The 21160-nt window shown below is 39.9% G+C and overlaps 1 protein-coding gene and 1 long non-coding RNA gene across 5 annotated transcripts in view; one reads left to right on the top strand and one right to left on the bottom strand.

Annotated features, from left to right (window-relative positions):
• LOC309477794 (NACHT, LRR and PYD domains-containing protein 3-like) overlaps positions 1-21160 on the top strand; it is a 105079-nt gene that overhangs the window by 23017 nt on the left and 60902 nt on the right. For 2 of the 4 annotated variants that reach the window (XR_014198704.1, XR_014198705.1), the window contains one exon: positions 7773-7946. The exons of 1 other annotated variant lie outside the window; for it this stretch is intronic. Coding sequence is in view for 1 of the 3 variants with exons in the window: in XM_082141206.1 (XP_081997332.1) it covers positions 7773-7946; positions 11591-11609 (193 nt within the window). In the remaining 2 variants the exon portion in view is untranslated. Of the gene's footprint in view, positions 1-7772; positions 7947-11590; positions 13737-21160 lie in introns of those variants that run through there. One more of the 4 variants, XM_082141206.1, reaches the window with a different exon arrangement.
• On the bottom strand, positions 17202-18505 carry LOC309478053. Its single transcript, XR_014198790.1, has 2 exons — positions 18388-18505; positions 17202-17723 (listed from the first exon to the last, which is right to left on the bottom strand). It is a non-coding gene; the product is annotated as an uncharacterized lncRNA (long non-coding RNA).

The following is a 21160-nucleotide window of genomic DNA, read 5'->3' as shown; positions in this document are numbered from 1 at the left end:
TGAGATCTTACAGTGTGACATCAATGACAACTGAGATCTTACAGTGTGACATCAATGACAACTGAGATCTTACAGTCTGACATCAATGACAACTGATATCTTACAGTCTGACATCAATGACAACTGAGATCTTACAGTGTGACATCAATGACAACTGAGATCTTACAGAGTGACATCAATGACAACTGAGATCTTACAGTCTGACATCAATGACAACTGAGATCTTACAGTGTGACATCAATGACAACTGAGATCTTACAGTGTGACATCAGTGACAACTGAGATCTTACAGAGTGACATCAGTGACAACTGAGATCTTACAGTCTGACATCAATGACAACTGAGATCTTACAGAGTGACATCAGTGACAACTGAGATCTTACAGAGTGACATCAGTGACAACTGAGATCTTACAGTCTGACATCAATGACAACTGAGATCTTACAGTCTGACATCAATGACAACTGAGATCTTACAGAGTGACATCAGTGACAACTGAGATCTTACAGTGTGACATCAGTGACAACTGAGATCTTACAGTCTGACATCAATGACAACTGAGATCTTACAGAGTGACATCAGTGACAACTGAGATCTTACAGTGTGACATCAATGACAACTGAGATCTTACAGTCTGACATCAATGACAATTGAGATCTTACAGAGTGACATCAGTGACAATTGAGATCTTACAGAGTGACATCAGTGACAACTGAGATCTTACAGTCTGACATCAGTGACAATTGAGATCTTACTGTCTGACACCAGTGACAATTGAGATCTTATGGCGCTTTTCCACTACACAGTACCAGCTCGCCTCGACTCGACTCGACTCGGCTCTGTTTGGTTTTCCACTGTGTAAAAGTTGTACCTGTACCCGCTTCCAGGTACTTTTTTTCGTACCACCTCCGGCGAGGTTCTGAGCGAGCTGAGGCAATACTAAAATGTGACGTGAAAACACGGAAGACTGCTGACTGGTCAGAGAGAATTGTCACTATTCACTGCGTCATCATTGCACGCGCCAGACGGAGTATCCTGAATAAAAAACAGCAAAAACAAAAACAAAAACATCCAAAACAGCATACACTCGATTTCCTCCATTGTCCTGTGTGTGTGGGTAGCGGGTGTGTCTCGCGTAAAAGATTAAGTCACGGCAGTTTCCTGCGGCGTCGCTATGATGACCAGGTACTATTGTGGAGGTACTATCTGCAATGGAAAACGGAGCGAAAAGCGAGTCGAGTCGAGTCGAGCTGGTACTGGTAATGGAAAAGCGCCATTACAGTCTGACATCAATGACAACTGAGATCTTACAGAGTGACATCAGTGACAACTGAGATCTTACAGTCTGACATCAGTGACAGTTGAGATCTTACAGTCTGACATCAATGACAACTGAGATCGTACAGTGTGACATCACTGACAACTGAGATCTTACAGAGTGACATCACTGACAACTGAGATCTTACAGTGTGACATCACTGACAACTGAGATCTTACAGAGTGACATCAATGACAACTGAGATCTTACAGTGTGACATCACTGACAACTGAGATCTTACAGTCTGACATCAATGACAACTGAGATCTTACAGTCTGACATCAGTGACAATTGAGATCTTACAGAGTGACATCAATGACAACTGAGATCTTACAGTGTGACATCACTGACAACTGAGATCTTACAGAGTGACATCAATGACAACTGAGATCTTACAGTCTGACATCAGTGACAATTGAGATCTTACAGTGTGACATCAGTGACAACTGAGATCTTACAGTGTGACATCAATGACAACTGAGATCTTACAGTGTGACATCAATGACAACTGAGATCTTACAGTGTGACATCAATGACAACTGAGATCTTACAGTCTGACATCAATGACAACTGAGATCTTACAGTCTGACATCAATGACAACTGAGATCTTACAGTGTGACATCAATGACAACTGAGATCTTACAGTGTGACATCAATGACAACTGAGATCTTACAGTCTGACATCAATGACAACTGAGATCTTACAGTCTGACATCAATGACAACTGAGATCTTACAGTGTGACATCAATGACAACTGAGATCTCAGTTGTCAGTTTTCATTGACACACACACACACACACACACACACACACACACACACACACACACACACACACACACACACACACACACACACACACACATACATAAGTCACTCACACACAGAGAGAGAGGAGATCGCGCTGATCACACAGAAACATTCAGGAGCACAGAAACTTATCAACGCTGTCCCGCAACTTTAAGTAATAAAATAGCTTTGCTACTGAATCGCTACATTATATTTCTCAGCAGCGAAGGGGTTACATCGCTATTCTGAAGTAATTAAACTCACAGATTCGTTGTTAATAGAGAGAAGCTGAACAGACACAGGTACAAATATCTCTCTTTCTCTCTCTCTCTCTGTCTCTCTCTCTCTCTAATTAATTCAAATAAATACTATAATTTGTTCTTTCAAATAAATCTAATCTTATACACTACTTTATCTCTGTGTCTGATTCAAAGCGGGCAGAATACTTGATCTAACTTAATACTTGATTTTGTCTTTGACAAAAGCTTGATTTTCTCACGTTAATGCTCAAAGCGTTGCTTTTTTATGAAACTTGCCCACATTCAAGTGTTGATAAAAAAGAATGCATGAAGCTAGAATAAAATATTCTGTGGGAAAGAGTTAATATAGAGCAGTGATTAAACTACCTGTGCATTAAACAGTTTGAACACAAACCCTTCCAGCCAATCAGAATCGAGTATTCAGACAGACCATGGCCTAATCCTAACCACTGACTCTGCCGTAGATTAAGTCTCTGTTTCTGATTGTGAAGTTCCTGCTTATCTGAGCTGTAGATCCTTAACTGAGACTTAAGAGTGTCATTGAATCAAACATGAATAAATACAGGGATTAAAGTTCTCTGTCGCTACGACGGATTTCCGTCAGTTGTAGGGTTCCCGTCTGTCCTTAATGTCTTAAATTCACTTTTCATCATTTTAAGGCCATAAATAGGCATATATTTCTCAAATAGTATAATAAATGTCTTAATTTTTGTGTGAATAGGTCTTAAAGGTCCCCTATTATGCCCCCTTTCACAAGATGTAAAATAAGTCTCTGATGTCCCCAGAGTGTGTATGTGAAGTTTTAGCTCAAAATACCCCACAGATCATTTTTTACAGCATGTTTAAATTGTCACTTTTTGGGGCTCAGAAAAACGCGCTGTTTTAGGCCCTGTTTACACGAGAACGCTGGCGGGTGAAAACGTAAAAATATTTGATCAGATGTGCCTTTCGTTTAGATGGCGACGGCGTTTTTGGGGCTTAAAAACGCAAAAAAGTGAAACCACCCTCCAGAATGGAAATCTTAAAAACGCTCCACCGCCGCGTTTCCGTCTAAACGGTAAAAACGCAAAAGTCTGCTAGACAGTGAAGGCACCGATCAGTGCTTCATATTGCCACCTAGCCGCCTGGAGTGCATACTACATTGAATTTCACACACTTTTGCGTCACCGTATGCACGCAGATTTCCCCCCCATAACGCTCGTCTAAACGCAGAATAGAAAGTGATCACTTTTGCGTTTTCTCTTCAGATCGTTTCCGTGTAAACGTAGCCTTAGTGTGTGCCCTTTAAATGCAAATAAGCTGCTGCTGCCGGCACAGGGGGCGGAGCCTCACGAGCTTGCGCTCAGTGTCAGAACAATATCAACTCATGGAATGATGATAATATCAGAAACTCTCAGTAACGGTGTTCATTTCGACCCGGAGTCGGACAATAATGCCTACAGAGTCAGAGTGCTGTATAGAGATTGAACAGGTATAGTTTAGTAGTTTAATTACGGTTATAACGTATTTGTCATCTGCTTGTATATGTATCCACTATTAATAGCCTACAAGTCTGCTGTTTCGGACCAGGGGCCCGTTCTTCGTACGTCGCTAACTCAGTTAGCTGGATTTGATTGTTGACGATTTGGCATGATCTTGGATTGTTTGGTTCTTCGACGCTCATCCTGGACTTGCTGTCATAGCAACAGGTGCGCAAACTTGAACCTGCTCGGGAGCAGGCTTATTTCATGTAAACAGGATTAGATCGCGGCTTCATAAGCGGAGCTGATACGGGAAGTCCAGCGCAGCGCGATAGTGCACTTTCTGAGATTGAATTTTTTTTCTCGTGACTCGTGAGATTGTCGTTTACATTATTAATTTGTTGGAAACGCACATTATTTTCGACTTGTCGGAGTCGGGCTTTAACTACAGCACAAACTGTTTGCATTGCCCTAAGATTATTTGCGAGTGGCTCTTTCCTTTACACTATTGGAGATGCAGAGAACTTGATGGAAAGTGCTGTCTGTCGTGTCATTCGGAGTTTACCTGGCGCTTTTAGGTTTAAAAAACAGTTTTAGGTATTTAAGACCCAATGTTGTAAAGCAGTTTTTTTAAAGCAGTTTTTTTTTTTTTTTTTTTTTTGGCTATCATTTTTTATGAAGATCATGCAATCATGACCATGCCGATTACAGTATGTCACTCAGGCTTCACTAACGTCATTGGTACCATAGACTATAGGCTTCCATAGACTGCCATCAAGGCCTCAATGAAGGGGATTATGTGAACAGAAAGGGGGTTCACAATGTAAATGTGCAGCCCAGTTACTATTGGGAGTCTTAATATTCCAGATTAATAATATTATATCAAATAAAAAAAGGCAGTTGACTAAAATCTTCCATATCACAAATGTGAAAGCAAAATGGCCAGGATCTGTGCATGACTTAAGAATTTTCAGAGATTCACATTTATGCACATTATTTGAAAGTGGTAAGAAAAGTTCCACAATTAAATATCAAGCTCACTGTATTACATACACTTATGCTGATCCTAACAGAACTGCATTTCTTCATAGGTGATTATGACATGTTCCTGCCTGCAGACAGGTGTTTTATGACCCCATTCCCTGACCCAAACCAGTTACAGTGCAGCTCTAGCCAGGACAAGGGCACACAATGAAATGAACTTTGGCTAACTAAAGGGAAGATTTCAGTGTCTGATAAGTCTGAGGTTTGCACACCTGACAGGGCCTGTGACATTGCTGCATGTGCCATATTACACAACATTGCCCCAAAAAAAAAAAAAAAAAAACTTTTCATTATAATATAATGAAAAGTTTAATAAAAGACCAATATACTTAGTTCCTTGAGTTTTATTTCAATTGTTCTTTGTAAAGAAAAGCCAGTGTTCAAGTGCCTGCAACAAGAGATATTAGACACATGCCTCATGCAACAAATAAAAAGGAAAAGTTGTCTATCCACTGCCCACCTGTAGGCCTATGTCTCCTCTGTCTGTGCAGACTCTTCTGTAGGCCTTTCTGTAGATGTGGAATCCTGCAACTTATATTGCTGCCATAAAGCATACAAGTATAAATTAAGTAAAGTTATTTATGCACTTGCAGGTAGGCTAGTTCCTCCATATGACAGTTATCTGAGAGGGTTTATTCACTGTCCAGTGAAATGGAAACAAATGGACATTACAAAGTCTTATACTTTCTTTCCTTTGGAAAGTTATAAAAAAAAAGTCCACTTACTGCACATATTTCAGCCACCACTTTCTTGGGAACAGATACAAGTGTTGGTGTATTATGTAAAAGTGCACAAAAGAGGAAAACACAATGTCATTATATGAACTACACTCTGGAAAAATATTTTTACATTAATATAAGTTTATTAGTTTTCACTTTCACAAGTCAAAGCAATTCATCATTACTCAAGATTTAACAGTTGAAATGACTATATGGCCTTAATTTAATGCAGCAAAAAATATTTTACAGTGTAGGCTACTAAGATCTTTTCTTCTTTTTTTTTTTTTTTGCTCAGCCTTTTTCTTGGTTGCTTTTATAAACAGCCAACCATTTATTTAACAGTGTCTTTTATAAAAGAGACTATAATATAACAAAAAAATTACCATTATGTAGAATATTTTTGTACTTCACTTTTGTTTGTTCCCATGTTCTAGTGTGGTGACTCTGACATTACAATGAACAAAGTAATTATGCAATTATTCAAATACAAAAATATAGGCTAATAAGTGATAAAAAACATCTAACATGGCCACTTCTAACGGATTTAAATTGTCTGCTACTTTTTGCCAGCCCTCTCTCCTGGCTTTTGCAGACTTTGAGGTGTTCCCTGGCGTTTTGCATTAAAACATTAAAATTCCGAATAAACTTCGACTATTAGTTCTTGCTCTGCTGCGGAGAAAAACTGAGCGCGCTCTTTGGCCATTCTGAACAGCCAATAGCAGCGTTGCTGATCAATGTTTCTACTATCGATACATGTCCCCTTTTAACCCAGCGCATGAACGCGCAATTATCTCAGATAACTCAATCCAGCGATACTAATCCTATCCGGCAAGTGTGTTCGAAGAACCGAGTTAGCCAGATCATGATTAGCACGATGATATTATCTTGGATGTGTCATTTGATCTCGGATGTAATAAGCAACGTACGAAGAACGAGCCCCAGGTCCAAATGATGATCAGACATATACTGATGAGTTTAATAAAGTTTATTGTACATAACACAAAAGATGAAGCATCAGTTTTACTCCAGAAAATCACCGTTAGAGCTGAGTAAACAGTATAAGACGTGCGTAAGTACATAAATGAGTTTCGGTAGAGTTTCGGGAGCATTTTCTTTGAAAACAAAATAATTCCACCTCGTCTTCAGCGGCTGCCTCAGATTTCAGGAGTACATCCAGCCACACAACACCTACAACGCTTGGGAGACATTCTCGTCAGTGCAGCAGCTGTGAACTCGATCAGGGCGGGGCTATGTTAGAACGGCAGTGTCTGTCAACACTCGTGGGCGGGACCTGTGCTAGTGACGTCACTAAAACAGCATTCTGAAAACAGGTAGTTGGGAGACACTGCTGATGATTTATGGGGATTAATAAAAAAGGAGTGAGTGGATTTTTATCACTGTTGGGTGGTTGTGTACACACACTGCCAACACGCATTTATGTCCAAACAGCATGCAAAAGTGAATTTTGCATAATAGGTCCCCTTTAAATTAAGGAAAGACGAGGTGTATTCACCCTGCTGAGGGGGATGTGATGTATTTAATATATTGATTCATTAATTTATTCTTTAAGATTAATGTGTTGGTCGGTTGTGAAACATTTTGTGACAGCGCTTTCCCTCACTCTCACCAGCAGAGGTCCTCGTCGAGGTTGTAGGAAGCATTGGAAGATGAAGATCATGTTCAAAAAAGGCTTTTTTTGCAAGCAAACACAACTTAATATTAATGTAACCAAACCAATGAGAAACACAGCAACTTAAATAGTAAGGCAAACAAGGGTAATTAATGACACACAGCTGAACAGAATGACCAATCATATCTGTAACCATAATAAATCATGAGTGGTGGGAAACCAGAACAAAGGAAACATGTGACTGGAGATAAACAAAATAAAAAGTCCATTAAAATGAATTTAAGAGAACATAACTGTGACAATTTTACCCAAACCGTGCCATTTCAAAAAATAGTACGGTGGCAAGTGGATCAACTATAAACGTCTCTAGGTGTGTGCAAGTCAGAGGACAGTTGCGGTACAGTGTTGGAGAAATTATGAAGACTTCATGCTTTAGACTGGACCTGTCAATCATGTCATGGATTAAGTGTCTGTTTCTGATTGTGAAGTTCCTGATTATCTGAGCTGTAGATCCTGAACTGAGAGACTGAAGAGTGTCATTGTTCTCTACAGGTTGAGGAATTGTGGTGTTACAGATAAAGGTTGTGCTGCTCTGGCTTCAGCTCTGAGATCAAACCCCTCACACCTGAGAGAACTGAATCTGTCAGAGAATATCCTAGGAAAAAGAGGAGTGAAGCTGCTCTCTGGTCTGAAGAATGATCCACATTATAAACTGGAGATGCTTCGGTGAGTAGTGATGACTAAACATGTTTGAATTTTAATTGTAAATTAATATAGTTTCTTCTTCTGAGGTTACTTTCTTGGTAATATTTATGCACTGTACACATGTTTAATAAGAGTTTGACTCCATTTATAGTTAGAATAAAGTATATTAATGTTTCTTTTTATGTCAAAACAATACAATATATCACTTGTATCATTAGCTACGTTTACATGGACCCTAATAATGAGATTGTAATCGGACCAGTAGCACAATCGGAATAAAAAAGTAACATGTAACACGTCAATCGGAATGAATTGGCCAGATCTGATTAAAATTCTATTCGATTGTAAGGGGTGGTTTATTCCTTTTGTAATCCGATCGAGAGGACATGTAAACACTCGATCGGATTGAGAACAGAAACTGGAGAGCTCTGTGCATGTGCAATGACGTAGAAATAGCGTAATGACGTAGAAATAGCGTAATGACGTATGACGCGCGGATCGAGCTGCTCTTCCTGTTGAATAAAGTGTCATAAACGAGTGTCCTGTCATTCTGAGATTCTCTTAGCACTCATCGTCTGTGAAGTGGAGCAGGACAGTCCTCGTTTCAGACTCTCATCCACAGAACACACAGTTTTGGGCACGGGAAGGGGCTTTACTGCTGGATAAATACAAGCAGCACGGCTCAACGGTTCATGTGCTCGTCAACACATAATTAGGACCCCAAAAAGATAAATATTAAGTCTGCGTTTTAAAACAAAGAAAAGGAGGATGGTTAGTATGCAACAACAGCGGGAAACTCTGTATATTCGTGCAGTATGCGCATGTCAAAAGATTAAATCCCATCAGAAGCTTGTGACATATAAACACACATCAACCCGATCACTTTTTTAGATTGAAAATCCGATTGAAGAGATAATTGAATTTGTATAGGGTCAGAATTAAATGTATATATGACAGTATCATCCGCATAAAGTTGAACCTGACAGTTTTTAAGAAGTAATGGTAAATTATTTACATAAATAGAAAAAAGAAGTGGTCCCAAAACTGAACCTTGAGGCACACCTCTTTGTTGAATCAGAAAATCTGATTTATTCCCATTTAGGACAACATATTGTTTCCTGTTATGCAGATATGCATTAAACCACAAAATTTTATTTTTTGAAAAACCAATAGCATGAAGTTTATCTAAAAGCAAATAACGATAAACCAAATCAAAAGCTTTAGTCAAATCAAGAAAAATAGCACCTGTGAGCTTGCCATTATCTGAGGCTGAAAACACATCATTTGTAAACTTAAGTAATGCAGTAGTTGTGGAATGATTAGACCTAAAACCAGATTGAGATGATGATAGAATATTATTAATACATAAATAATTTGAAAGTTGTTTATAAATACATTTTTCAAAAACTTTAGCTATAGAACATATAATAGATATTGGTCTATAATTATTGAGATCAAGTACATCACCTCCCTTATAAAGTGGAGTAATGCATGCACATTTCCAGATCACCGGCAACTCGCATGTAGACAAAGAAAGATGAAATAAATCAGCTAGTGGATACATAAGAGTATGTGAAGTTCATTTAAGATATCTATTTTCAATTCCATCTAATCCTTCACCACTAGTCACTTTTAATTCATCAATGGCACTCTGAACATCAATTGGAGCAATCTTCCCAAATGAAAATGTACTATTACATGATGCAGTCTCATTACAAATATCAGTATTCAAGTAAGAGGCAGATACTAAAGTAGACCAAACTGAAGAAAAATGCTGATTAAATTCTTGCGCAATAGATAAGGAGTCATGAAGTATTGTATTATTATCAACTCTAATTTGATTAACTTAATGTTTATTTGATGTATTAATAATGTTTTTAATTTTATTCCAGAATTGTTTAGGATTTTTATAATGAAAAGAAAGACATTCTTTATAATAATTAGACTTTGCATTTCGAGTTTTTGTCTTGCTCAAATTTCTCAAATGTCTATAGACTTCCCAATCAGCGTTACTTCTTGTCTTACGAAATGTTGTCCATGCTTTGTCCCTTTGCCTAAAAAGACTAATACTGCGCTGTCGTCGCGTCCAGGCACAGGTCCTTCATCAGATCTGGATACGGCCTGGATCCGACGGACTGCGGTAAACCTCGGGATAAACAGAGAGACTAATATTAGCGTAGACGCCATTCTTCTTATGATGTAACGAGTACATCAGGATTTATGGGAAGTGTTCCCGGTTCCGGCTGACCTAATCTATGCAGCCTAACATTAAATTATAGAAGTCTATAATGTGTTATGTGAATGCTAGGTCAAAGAGATGTGTCTTTAGTCTAGCTTTGAACTGACAGAGTGTGTCTGCTTCCCGGACAATGTTAGGAAGACTGTTCCAAAGTTTTGGTGCTAAATAGGAGAAGGATCTACCGCCAACAGTCGATTTTGATATTCTCTGTATTTTTAACTGGCCGGAATTTTGAGATCGCAATAGACGTGAAGGACTATAATGCGTTAAGAGCTCGCTCAAGTACTGCGGAGCTAAACCATTTAGTGCTTTGTAAGTAATCAGCAATATTTTAAAATTGATGCGATGTTTAATAGGCAGCCAATGCAGTGTTGACAGAACTGGGCTAATATGGTCATACTTCCTGGTTCTGGTAAGAACTCGAGCTGCTGCGTTTTGGACCAGCTGTAGTTTGTTTATTAAGCGTGCAGGGCAACCACCCAGTAGAGCATTACAGTAATCTAGCCTTGAGGTCATGAACGCATTAACTAATTGTTCCGCATTTGTCAATGAGAGCATATGGTGTAATTTAGATATATTTTTATGATGGAAAAATGCGGTTTTACAGATACTAGACGTGCTCGTCCATATAACATTTCTTTTAAATACTTTTTTATATTTTATACTTTTTTCATTTTTGGATGATTTATCCCTTTAAACTATTCCTCTCTGACCAAAGTGCACATGCTAGTACGTACACGGATATGACGTGTGTTGTTCACACAACTCCATGAATGAAGTCTGACATTATTCTGAAGTTTTCCCTCCGCTCTGAATCGCTGAACTCGCTGCCACCAGTGTCTACTGCTTATCTTCATCCAGAGACAGTGTGAAGAACACAATGGCAGTGTAGGAAACCCTGTCTGAAGCGGCATTGCTATCACAGTTTGATGTTCATCACAGCGCAGAATAACCATCCAATACGTCCATAGAAATGTGTTTAGTGTTTGACTTAAGTAGATTAAAACAGTGGCCAGTAACACTCCTACTCTATGTGAGTTCATCATTTGTGCTGTGCATTGGAGTATGAGAATAATGGTGGTAAAAATAACCACACTTCTTATAGCAGATAATCAGAATGATGAAAATTGCATTATTTTGAATATCATTTGCAATAGAAGATAATGTTAAATATTTATTACTACTTTTGTTTTAATAAATAAAACTGACCCAATGATAGAAAGAGGACAGTCATACAGGATTATGGATAAGGGTCAAGGTTCATCATTCATGGTTGTTTGGAAGCAAAATCAAAATCTGAATGGTTAAGAGATATTTAAAAAATTGTACATCACAGGGTTATTTTATTATCTCTGACTAATAGTGCAAATAGTTTGTTTTAGTTGTTCTACAGTGTATAATTTGACTGTCTGTGTTTTACTGACAGGATTAGAAACCTTCTCTAGATCAGCTGATGGAGAATAAAGAGCCGCTACAGACACATCACATTCAACAGAATCAACACACACAAACCCATAGTGATCATCACACACATGTGTTTGTGTAACTTTCCAGAATGATCCAATCCTTCATCCAGAGTCAAACATGGAACACTTTTGTTTCTTCTTCAGAACTGACATGTGTACTGGTGCCTTATTTTACAGGATAATATTTCTAGTTGTTTGTGAGAATCTGTGTATCTTCTGTTCACATTACAATAGATTTCATCCCAACATATAAATATGCTTTACATTGGGTTAAAGCTACAATATGTAGTTTTTCGCCGCTAGAGGTCGTCTATTCAATGCTTGATGACGCTGAGATTGAGCGTGGAATCATGGGAGTTGTTGTCTTCATCTCACAGCCGGTGGAAAAGAATCCGATGGGACTCGGCCAGAAATCCTGTTCATGGGTGAGATTATTAAAGGGATACTTCCGGATTTAGCATTAAGCTTTGTATTAGTAGAAAACCTGTAGTATTTTCGAATTACCGTGCTTTCCACCCTCATATCCCCCTGAGACGAGAGATTTGTGTATTTTTTGTCTGGAAAAAATCCTCCGATGACGCAAAAATCGTCATTTTGCGTCATCTGAGGATTTTTTGGCCAGAAGCAAAAGACTACAGCCAGTAGGAGGGGCTGTCCCACATGTTTTCAGGCCGCCCATAGGGGGATCTCACTCACAGAATGTACACATAGTATCAGCCGTCTTTCTTTGGAAGCTAAGCTAGCAGGCTCTTGTTCTGTGGAGAAAGCTGAGTATTAGGAGAAAGCTGAGTAGTAGGGGTTACCATCCTCCTTTTCCCGGACATGTCCGGCCGTCGAGATCGTCCAAAATGTCCGCGTTTCGGCTTTTGCTTTCTGCAGTCGCCATTCATTGTTTACATGCACACCTTTTGTTTCAATCTAACTGAATTCATTCCGATTGGTGAATCTGAATGTAGTGTTTACATGAACGCTAAACAAGTGATCGGTTGATGTGCGTTTTAACATTGCTAAGAAAATTCCCGCTCCTCCGTGAGAGATACGAGACCTGTGCGTCTCAGTGATGACGCCACCGGCCTCGCGCTGTTCTCCCGCGCCCCTCAGCCTCGTCCTCGTCCTGCTCGCCACAGTAAACATGATGACGTTCTCCCGCGGCCGTCAGCCTCGTCCTGCTCGCCACAGTAAACATGATGAATGGCGACTGTAGAACGCAAGAGCCGAATCCCGTACATTTTGGGCGAAATCCCGGGCAAACTCGTCACGGAGTCTCACTAGTAGCCTAGCCTTGTTTTCAACTGCGCACTCTTACCGGTAGGCGTGGCTTGGGAGTGGCCTCCTAGGGCAGTGAAGCAAGTGCATTCTGGGAGTTGTTGTCTTTCATCCACATAAGCCAAAAATAAATTTTCTGGCTTTTCTCAGTCTAGAAAGCTCCAAATTCAAAAATAATTTCACATTTCTTCTACATAAATGACCTATTTTAAATACACATTCATCTTTCCAGAGGTGAAGTATCCCTTTAATGTTACTGTAGTATGAAGCAGAGCAGGGGAGCGGAACGAGCGATTGCTAATGAGAGACGAGCGCGAGACACGACTCAGCTGAACTTTTATTATGTCACCGCTTCCGCTTCTTCCGGTCAATAGTGTGTGGAGTAACACAGCGCTGTTTTATCATTTACATTTGTCTGTTGAAAATGATTTTATAACATTTCTCTGTGTGTTCGCTCGGCGGCTGCTATGAGACACTTGTTGCACTGCAGTGAGATAGAGTGATATTAGAATATCATTTTAATAAATGCTGGATGACTTGTGTTGCTAAATTGCATGCAATTAATTATAAAACATTGTATGATGGTCAAAATAAAGCTGCATCTGATTATACCATGTACATGTATATACCATTTAGTCACTTGACAAAATAGTGTTTTTCTGAGGCACGGTAAAAACTCACAGAAAATCAAGAAAACAAGCGATTTAAACAATTAAACTAACAGTGTTGAACTATATAACAATGATTCGGTTTCTGTCTATAAATGTATCCAAACAGTTGTTCCCTTGTCTAATAAAATGTATGATATTTAAAGCGTGTTTGGTGTATCCATGGTTTCTACTAAATAAACCTGGAAATCGAGGGTAACGCAGGTATGACTGGATTTAAACATTCTTGGAAACATCTGGGATAATGTAAGTACTCAAGTCAACAAAATATATAACACTGTTCTAGTGGTCTTTGGATATTTTAATCCCAAAAAATTACATATTGTGCCTTTAAAGTCCGGGTCTTTATTTATGATGAATTGACTTGATAATGTTTTTAAAAGAACAGGTTATTTCCTGCAGGTCATTTCTCAATGTCTGTAATCTGATCCAATATGGAAGTGCAGCTGTAGTTGTTTGACTCCAATACTTAAAGACTTAAGAGGCTATTTATTTTCAAACTTAAACATTTTTACTTTTCTTTTAGTATGCCTGTGTCGTGTCTCTGTTACCGAAGTGTGTGAGCAAATTTGGTGAATATAAAGCTTAATATGATACAGATAAGTAATAAGTTTGCAGACTTCATGTCTTAATGTGTAGCTATAAAAGCAATTGTTCTAGTAGTAAGCACATTTTAAACATCACTATTTATTACAGTACATACACAAGCTTAAAGTGTCAGACCTGGGCCTATATAGCATAATAAAGAAGTAACTGTTACATGTAATCTGATTCCAGGGCGCAGAAGTTCAAAGGTCAGATTGGATCAAATCTTGAAAATGGGCTGTTCAAAAGAAAGAAAAAGATTCTGAAATTAGGCAGTTTACCCAAAAATTCTGTTATCATTTACTCTCTCAAGTTGTCCCAAACCTGTATGAATTTCTTTCTTCTGCTGAACACAGAGGAAGATATTTTGAAGAATAAGGGTAACCAATCAGATTTGAGTCACCATTGACTTCCATAGTATTTTATTATTATTTTTTTCTATACTATGGAAGTTAATGTCACAACGCTGTGTAGATGCTCAAACTCGAACACGATGATGAAGAGAGATGAGACACGATCATTTGGGAGTCACACTTGTTATCTTCGTGGTCAGAAGTGACCGGACACCTGTAAATGAAACTTCCTCCACCCCAGTAAAACTAATATAATATATTTTTGTTCAATAATATTTTGTATTTTGAGAGGATTTAATGTTACTAATTAATATTTATACAATAATTATGGTTAATTTTTGCCATAAAAAAATAAATAAAAATTCTTCTAATTTAAAAAAAAAAAATTTTCAATTAATGTTATATTATAGATTAATATAGAGACAAGGCCTTCTAAATCCAATTTATTAAGTCAGAACCATCTGTTGAGAGAAAATAAAATAAGACATGTCATTTCATGTTGTTACCAGTAGATGCCTGTATAGCTCTCTATAGAGAGGCTTGTGAATTCACTAGTAGTTTTTGGACAAAATTACTTACTTTTAAGATGTGGATTTGAATGTACTTTTTAGAAATTCTCAAATAATACTTTTTGTCAAGATTTAATGTGACATTTTTGTCACATTTTTAATGTGAAGTATGCACGTTTTTGCATTATTATTATAGCCTGGAAATCCAGACCCAAATCCGAAAATCAAATTGTGCTCTTGCGAGAACTCTGGATTTCCAGGGTATTATTATTACTACAGTGAAACCTGAATACAGAGAAAGCATTTTGTTACACGTAACATTAAAATTCAATTAAAAAAATTACAAAACAAACAGGAATGCTTTATCACAGCTTAATCCATCTGGATCGGATCTCATTTCAACCTCTAATTTCAGTCTTCTGACTTAATTATGCTGTATGGTAATAGCCCTACCAGTACTGATTATGATTCAGAGAGTGTCAAAATTAAGTATGACCCTATGATATTACCTTTTTTAGCTATGCGGTAGCTCACCAGATATGCAGATTATTTTTGGAAGTCCCTAAGCCTGAATGGGAGTGGATAATTTTTTTCTTCTTCTGCAGTTCCTCAAATTTTTCTTGGAAATAACTTGCAGACATGTCTTGTAATTGACTATGTCTTGTTTGTAAGTGCCGTACTATATATGAGGGCTTGAGACTGCTATTAGCTAAAACTTCAGCACAGACTACACATTGCAGGTTTGGACTTTCTGCATCACCAATCCATGTAAACTCAAAACCAATGAACTGTCACTGTATTTGCGTTTCTTACTTAAAGCTGGCGTCGGTAAAAAAATTTTGATCATATTCAGTGAAATTGACACTATAATCCGACAGAACAACATAAATAAGGTGGTTTTAGAAAAAAACCTGAGCTTCTAACTCCACCTGGAGCGTGTTATTTGTTTTGCAAAAATCCAGCGCTCCCGCTTCATCAGGTCCAATCAGCGCAGGGGGGTGTGAGATCTGACTGTCAATCACAGGTCGTGCACACGCCACAGATCCCCCCTCACTCGCGCACGTTAATATCACATGCACACGCCACGCCTGAAGTTCGCCTGGAGATTGCATGAAGCGTGATGGCGGAGAGAAAATCTACTAACAAGCTTCCAATTCCTCGGTTATTGCTATCTATGGATAGATTAGCCAGGGCAGCCTACCTCCGAGTCCATGGTGTTGGTAGATGCTGAAGAGACGGACGCGTTCACAGAAAATCAGGTACACACGCACAGTGACGCACTGACGAGCACGACCTCGATGGGAGGGTGCTCGCTGGTAGTGGGGAGGGGCATGAGAGTTGTAAACATTCAACATTTCCGACTGCAGCTTTAACATTTTCTCACTCTGGAATGTAGGCCTATTTCTCTTGACCAGCACATCTCTGTTAGGTTTCTCTGTTCCCGCCTCTTCACCCCGTCTTCAGTCTGTTCGATCGGGTTTCTCCATATATTCAGCGCCATGGTCGGTGCACATCTCCACAGAAGAGGCCAATGTAGATGTAGATCACTCCTACTGTCCCTTGATTTCTTTAAAGTGCCCGTTTTTAACCAGGTGTCCATTTTGATGAATGTAGTAAGCGAAAAAATAAATGAATGAATTATCACTTTGCGCCTAATATGAACAGGGCTACTGTGACACAGACGAGCTTGTAAAATGAAATCAAATCATGAGTCATTTATAGCTTGTAATGTGAAATTTTATTTCTCAATAAAACTTTCGCATGCGAAGTTTACCTCAGTTAAATACGTAAAAATAATAAAGAGACAAACCATTTTTTCCCGCCATTACAAACATTCTCTCGCGCACCCCCGGTGGTCAGTCTCTGCACCCCAGTTTGGGAACCACTGCTCTAGGGTCTAATTTGTCTGTTTGATCAATTTGAAGATTTAGTCTATTGTCTGATATCAGGTTGGGTCTGTGTGCCACAGGCAGGCATCGCCCCCCCATAAACTGATCAACAAACAGAGAGAAAACATTAAAATAAGCCAAGTCTGTCTTGTTCCCTTTCAAGGGAACTCGAGCTGCGTCGAGACGCGGTGGGAACGCCCTGCGTGAAGCACGTGTATAATCAGTCCAATGGAAAGACGAGACGTCATAGGCGGGTGACGTCATCGACCAGGAAGCTATAAAGCACCCCTGCGACAGACCGCGGCAGCTTCTGTGCCTTCAGCAAGCGATCTGTGTATTCTGTCCTTGTCATATTTATTGTTGTCTGTCAAGTTGCAATATATATATATATATATTATGGCAAAAGAGAGCAAGCAAGCGTTGTGTTGTTCCCTGCCCACGTTATATCACGGGTGGGGACACACACTTCAGCTTTGTGTTGCTTGTTTGGGAGTGGAGCATGCCAACAGTCAGTTCTCGAGGGGGCTGACTGTGAGCATTGCGAGAAGCTGTCCGTGAGGACGCTCCGCTCCCGCCGGCCGTTCTTCGAGGAGGACGGTTCGGTGCACGCTCCCCGAGGCGCGGGTCCTGCTGCTGCCGAGGCACGGCGTCGACGCGCATCTTGGGGATCGCAAATGGATCGAACAGCGGGGTTTGAGACGGGCCCCGCCCTATCTCTGCCTTCACCTGTTAGATCCAGTGCCTTATCTCGGGGAAAAGCACGCTCTGCGGTTTCTCCTCCCCGGGATGAGGCACTCATGCTGCCACATAATCATGCAGCTTCCTGTTATGGAGCAGGAAGTACTGATACTTCTGCAAAAGGAGCTATAGAAGGGGTTCCTCCTCCCAGCAGACAGTCAGGGTTTTACAGCCGTTACTTCATTGTTCCGAAAAAGGGTGAGGGGTTGCGTCCCATTCTAGACCTGCGTCAATTAAATAGCAGGTTTCAGAATCTCAAGTTCAAAGGATGCTTACACTAATATGATTGTGTAATTGGTATCGTTAGTGTTTTTGTTAAGAGAACAAAACAATTAAAAATAAAGAATAAAGCAGATGTTTATGAGTTTTCAATAAATAAATAAATAAGTCAGCTCATAACTCTGTTGAATAAAGAGGAGAAAAAGAAAAGAAACTTTTAAAAGGAGGTTTTATCTAGTGCTGTTGCTAAGTTAAATATTACTGGCCAGCCGGTTATTATGAGAGTTAAAATATAAGGAAAACTCTATATCTCAGCCTCCTCGTCAGGGAATGCCGTTTTTTCCCTATCTCCACACTGAGGTGTCGAGATCGTGGAATAAACCGGTTTCTATTTATGTGTTTAATCCCCAAACTTCTACTATAGTAATGTTATGGGTATTAAGTATCATGGTATGACAGTGCCTTGAGTTTAAGAGACGCTTGTGAGCTATCTCTCTCCCGAGTCGGCGTCATCATAACCCCGACGTTACCCACCAGCCATCATAAAAATAGATGAATATTATTAAAAAAAGGCAGCGCTGGTGGGTAAAGTATATAAGGACATGGATGATTGTGAGGATGTCAGCACTGACGCTATTCGAGAATTGCATCACGCAACAGATAAACTATACCGGGGAGGGACGGTTTCAAGAAATCGTTTCTCCTCGGCGTCCTCTGGGGGGCGACTCTCTGAGGATATATATTATATATATATAATAAAAATAAAAAAATTTCTGATGTAAAGAAAAATAAAGATAAAATAAGTATTTTCTTCTGGACGCTCTTGCTTTCAATAAAACGAAGAATAAATTATTCAGCGGCGTTCCAGAGGTTTCTTCCTCACCAATCTAATGTTCCTGAGACTGCTGGGCGGGAGCAGTCTCAGCCTACTAAAGCTCCTCGCAGCATAAAGGGTCATAGAGCAGTCATTTCGGTTTCCCTGCCGGTTCGCCGTTTCAGGGCGCCGAGGTGCCTGCTTTTTTCCAGCGATCCTCCAAGGAGGGTCGTAGGAACAAAGCTAGTTAGAGGTAGGCAAGATCTGAGTACTGTCGTTATCTCTATTAAAACTTAGACAAGAAGTCCTGACGCTGAGGCTATCAGGCTTCTGAAGGTTACTCCGGGGCAGGGACGGTTTTGAGAAATCGTTTCTCCTCGGCACCCTCTGGGGTGCGACTCTCTGAGGAGGGTCGCAGCGCTGCCAGTTCGGTTGTTCCCTGCCGGTTCTCCGTTCAGGGCACCGAGGTGTCATCGTCCCCATACGATCCTCCGAGGAGGGGCGTAGAACGGTCAGTTCGGTTGTTCCCTACCGGTTCGCCGCTTCAGGGCACCAAAGTGACTGTTCAACCAAATCCAGAGGCCAGTCTCGAGAGACTGGTTCTCCTAGTAGAATTTCTGGCAGCGTGGAAACTACTGCCATATATTTCTCAGTGGGTCCTGCACACTATAGAAAAGGGTTCAGAATTCAGTTCGGTTCTCGTCCGCCCAGATTTCTAGGGGTCCTCCCCACAGTGGTGGACCCCGAGCAGGCTCTGGTTATGGAGCAGGTTCCGCAGGTTACTTCATTGTTCCGAAAAAGGGTGAGGGGTTGCGTCCTATTCTAGACCTGCGTCAATTAAACAGCAGGTTTCAGAATCTCAAGTTCAAAGTATGCTTACGCTAATATGATTGTGTAACAGATTCAGTCCCAGGACTGGTTTGTCACAATAGACTTGAAGGACGCGTACTTCCATTTTTGGAAGTTTGCTTTCGGGGGCGAAGCATACCAGTATTGGGTTCTTCCCTTCGGCCTAGGTTTATCACCCCGCATCTTTACAAAATGCGTGGATGCAGCTCTGGCTCCTCTGAGACTCCAGGGCATTCGCATATTAAATTATCTCGACGATTGGTTGATTTTAGCTCAGTCCGAGCAGTTGGCAGTTCGGCATCGAGGTGTCGTTCTGTCTCACATAAAGAGGTTGGGGTTGTGGAGTGAATATATTTAATTTTACTCGTCTTAATTCAAAGCTTGATCTTACTTTTTCTACAGTAGCTATGATCTATTGCACGTATAAGATGTTTGTCATTTTTACTCTTCTTGTATCTCCTGAACTACCCTTAATCATTGTGGAAACACCCAGGGTGAAACGCTTTACTGAGGATATACTACCAGTTAAATAGGCTACTCAAAATATATGCAGAATTTTGTTAGCATTTGTTGATGCGACAGGCTGAGTGTCTGTTGAACAGCCCGCATGAACAGACTTTGGGGAGAGCTGATGATACTATCGCAGGATAGCATGACCTTTGACCTCCTCGATTTTGAAGGCTTTTTTGTTAAAGACCCTAAAGCTAGTTCTTAATTGCAGATGTGTAAATTACAAAACAGCATTTTTCAACCCAGTGAATCTACACATGAGAGGTCTTCAGAAGTCATAACTTCAGGCGTCAATGGGTCTCCTGAGAATATTTAATTTCCCTTAAAAACCAAAGATTAAGCTAAATGACACTAGTTTCCAGCGTTTACCACACTCTTGTAAAGACTATGGACTAACTTTAAAACATAATCGATGCCTGCCTGTGGCACACAGACCCAACCTGATATCAGACGATAGTCTAAATCTTCAAATTGTTCAAACAGACAAATCAGACCCTAGAGCATTACCAAATCAACAGAGGTATTCCAAATATCCACTGGTCATAAAAGGGTCATACTGACCCCAGAGGATGACCCAGGATCAAAGGTGCAAGGTCACAGGTGAGCACAACGTGGGTGGTCCATATGGGGGAGGGCCATAAATCAGTGGTTCCCAAACCTGTCCTGAAGGCACCCCAACACTGCACATTTTCTTTGTCTCCCTAATCAAACACACCTGATTCAACTCATCAGCTCATTATCACATGGGTTAATGAGCTGATGAGTTGAATCAGGTGTGTTTGATTAGGGAGACAAAGAAAATGTGCAGTGTTGGGGTGCCTTCAGGACAGGTTTGGGAACCACTGCCATAAATCATAGGGTCATACATAATTTTGACACTCTGTGAATCATAATCACTACTCCTACTCCTACTCCTACTACTACTACTCCTAATCACTACTCCAGTTCATTTGTGTTTATAATTGTGTGTGTGTGTGTGTGTTTGTGTTTGTGTTTGTGTGTGTGTGTGTGTGTGTGTTACAGTGGGTGGGTCTGTTTTGCACTATTGATGTTTTACAGTTTCACCCCTTCATTGCTCAGCACTTTTTTTTTTTTTTTTTTTTTTTTTTTTTGATTTGATTTGTAGAGAA

Source organism: Leuciscus leuciscus, assembly GCF_965113295.1.
Source record: "Leuciscus leuciscus genome assembly, chromosome: 16".
NCBI classification, from domain to species: domain Eukaryota; kingdom Metazoa; phylum Chordata; class Actinopteri; order Cypriniformes; family Leuciscidae; genus Leuciscus; species Leuciscus leuciscus.
Note: the sequence above shows the minus strand (reverse complement) of the source record. Positions and strands in the feature narration are given on the sequence as shown.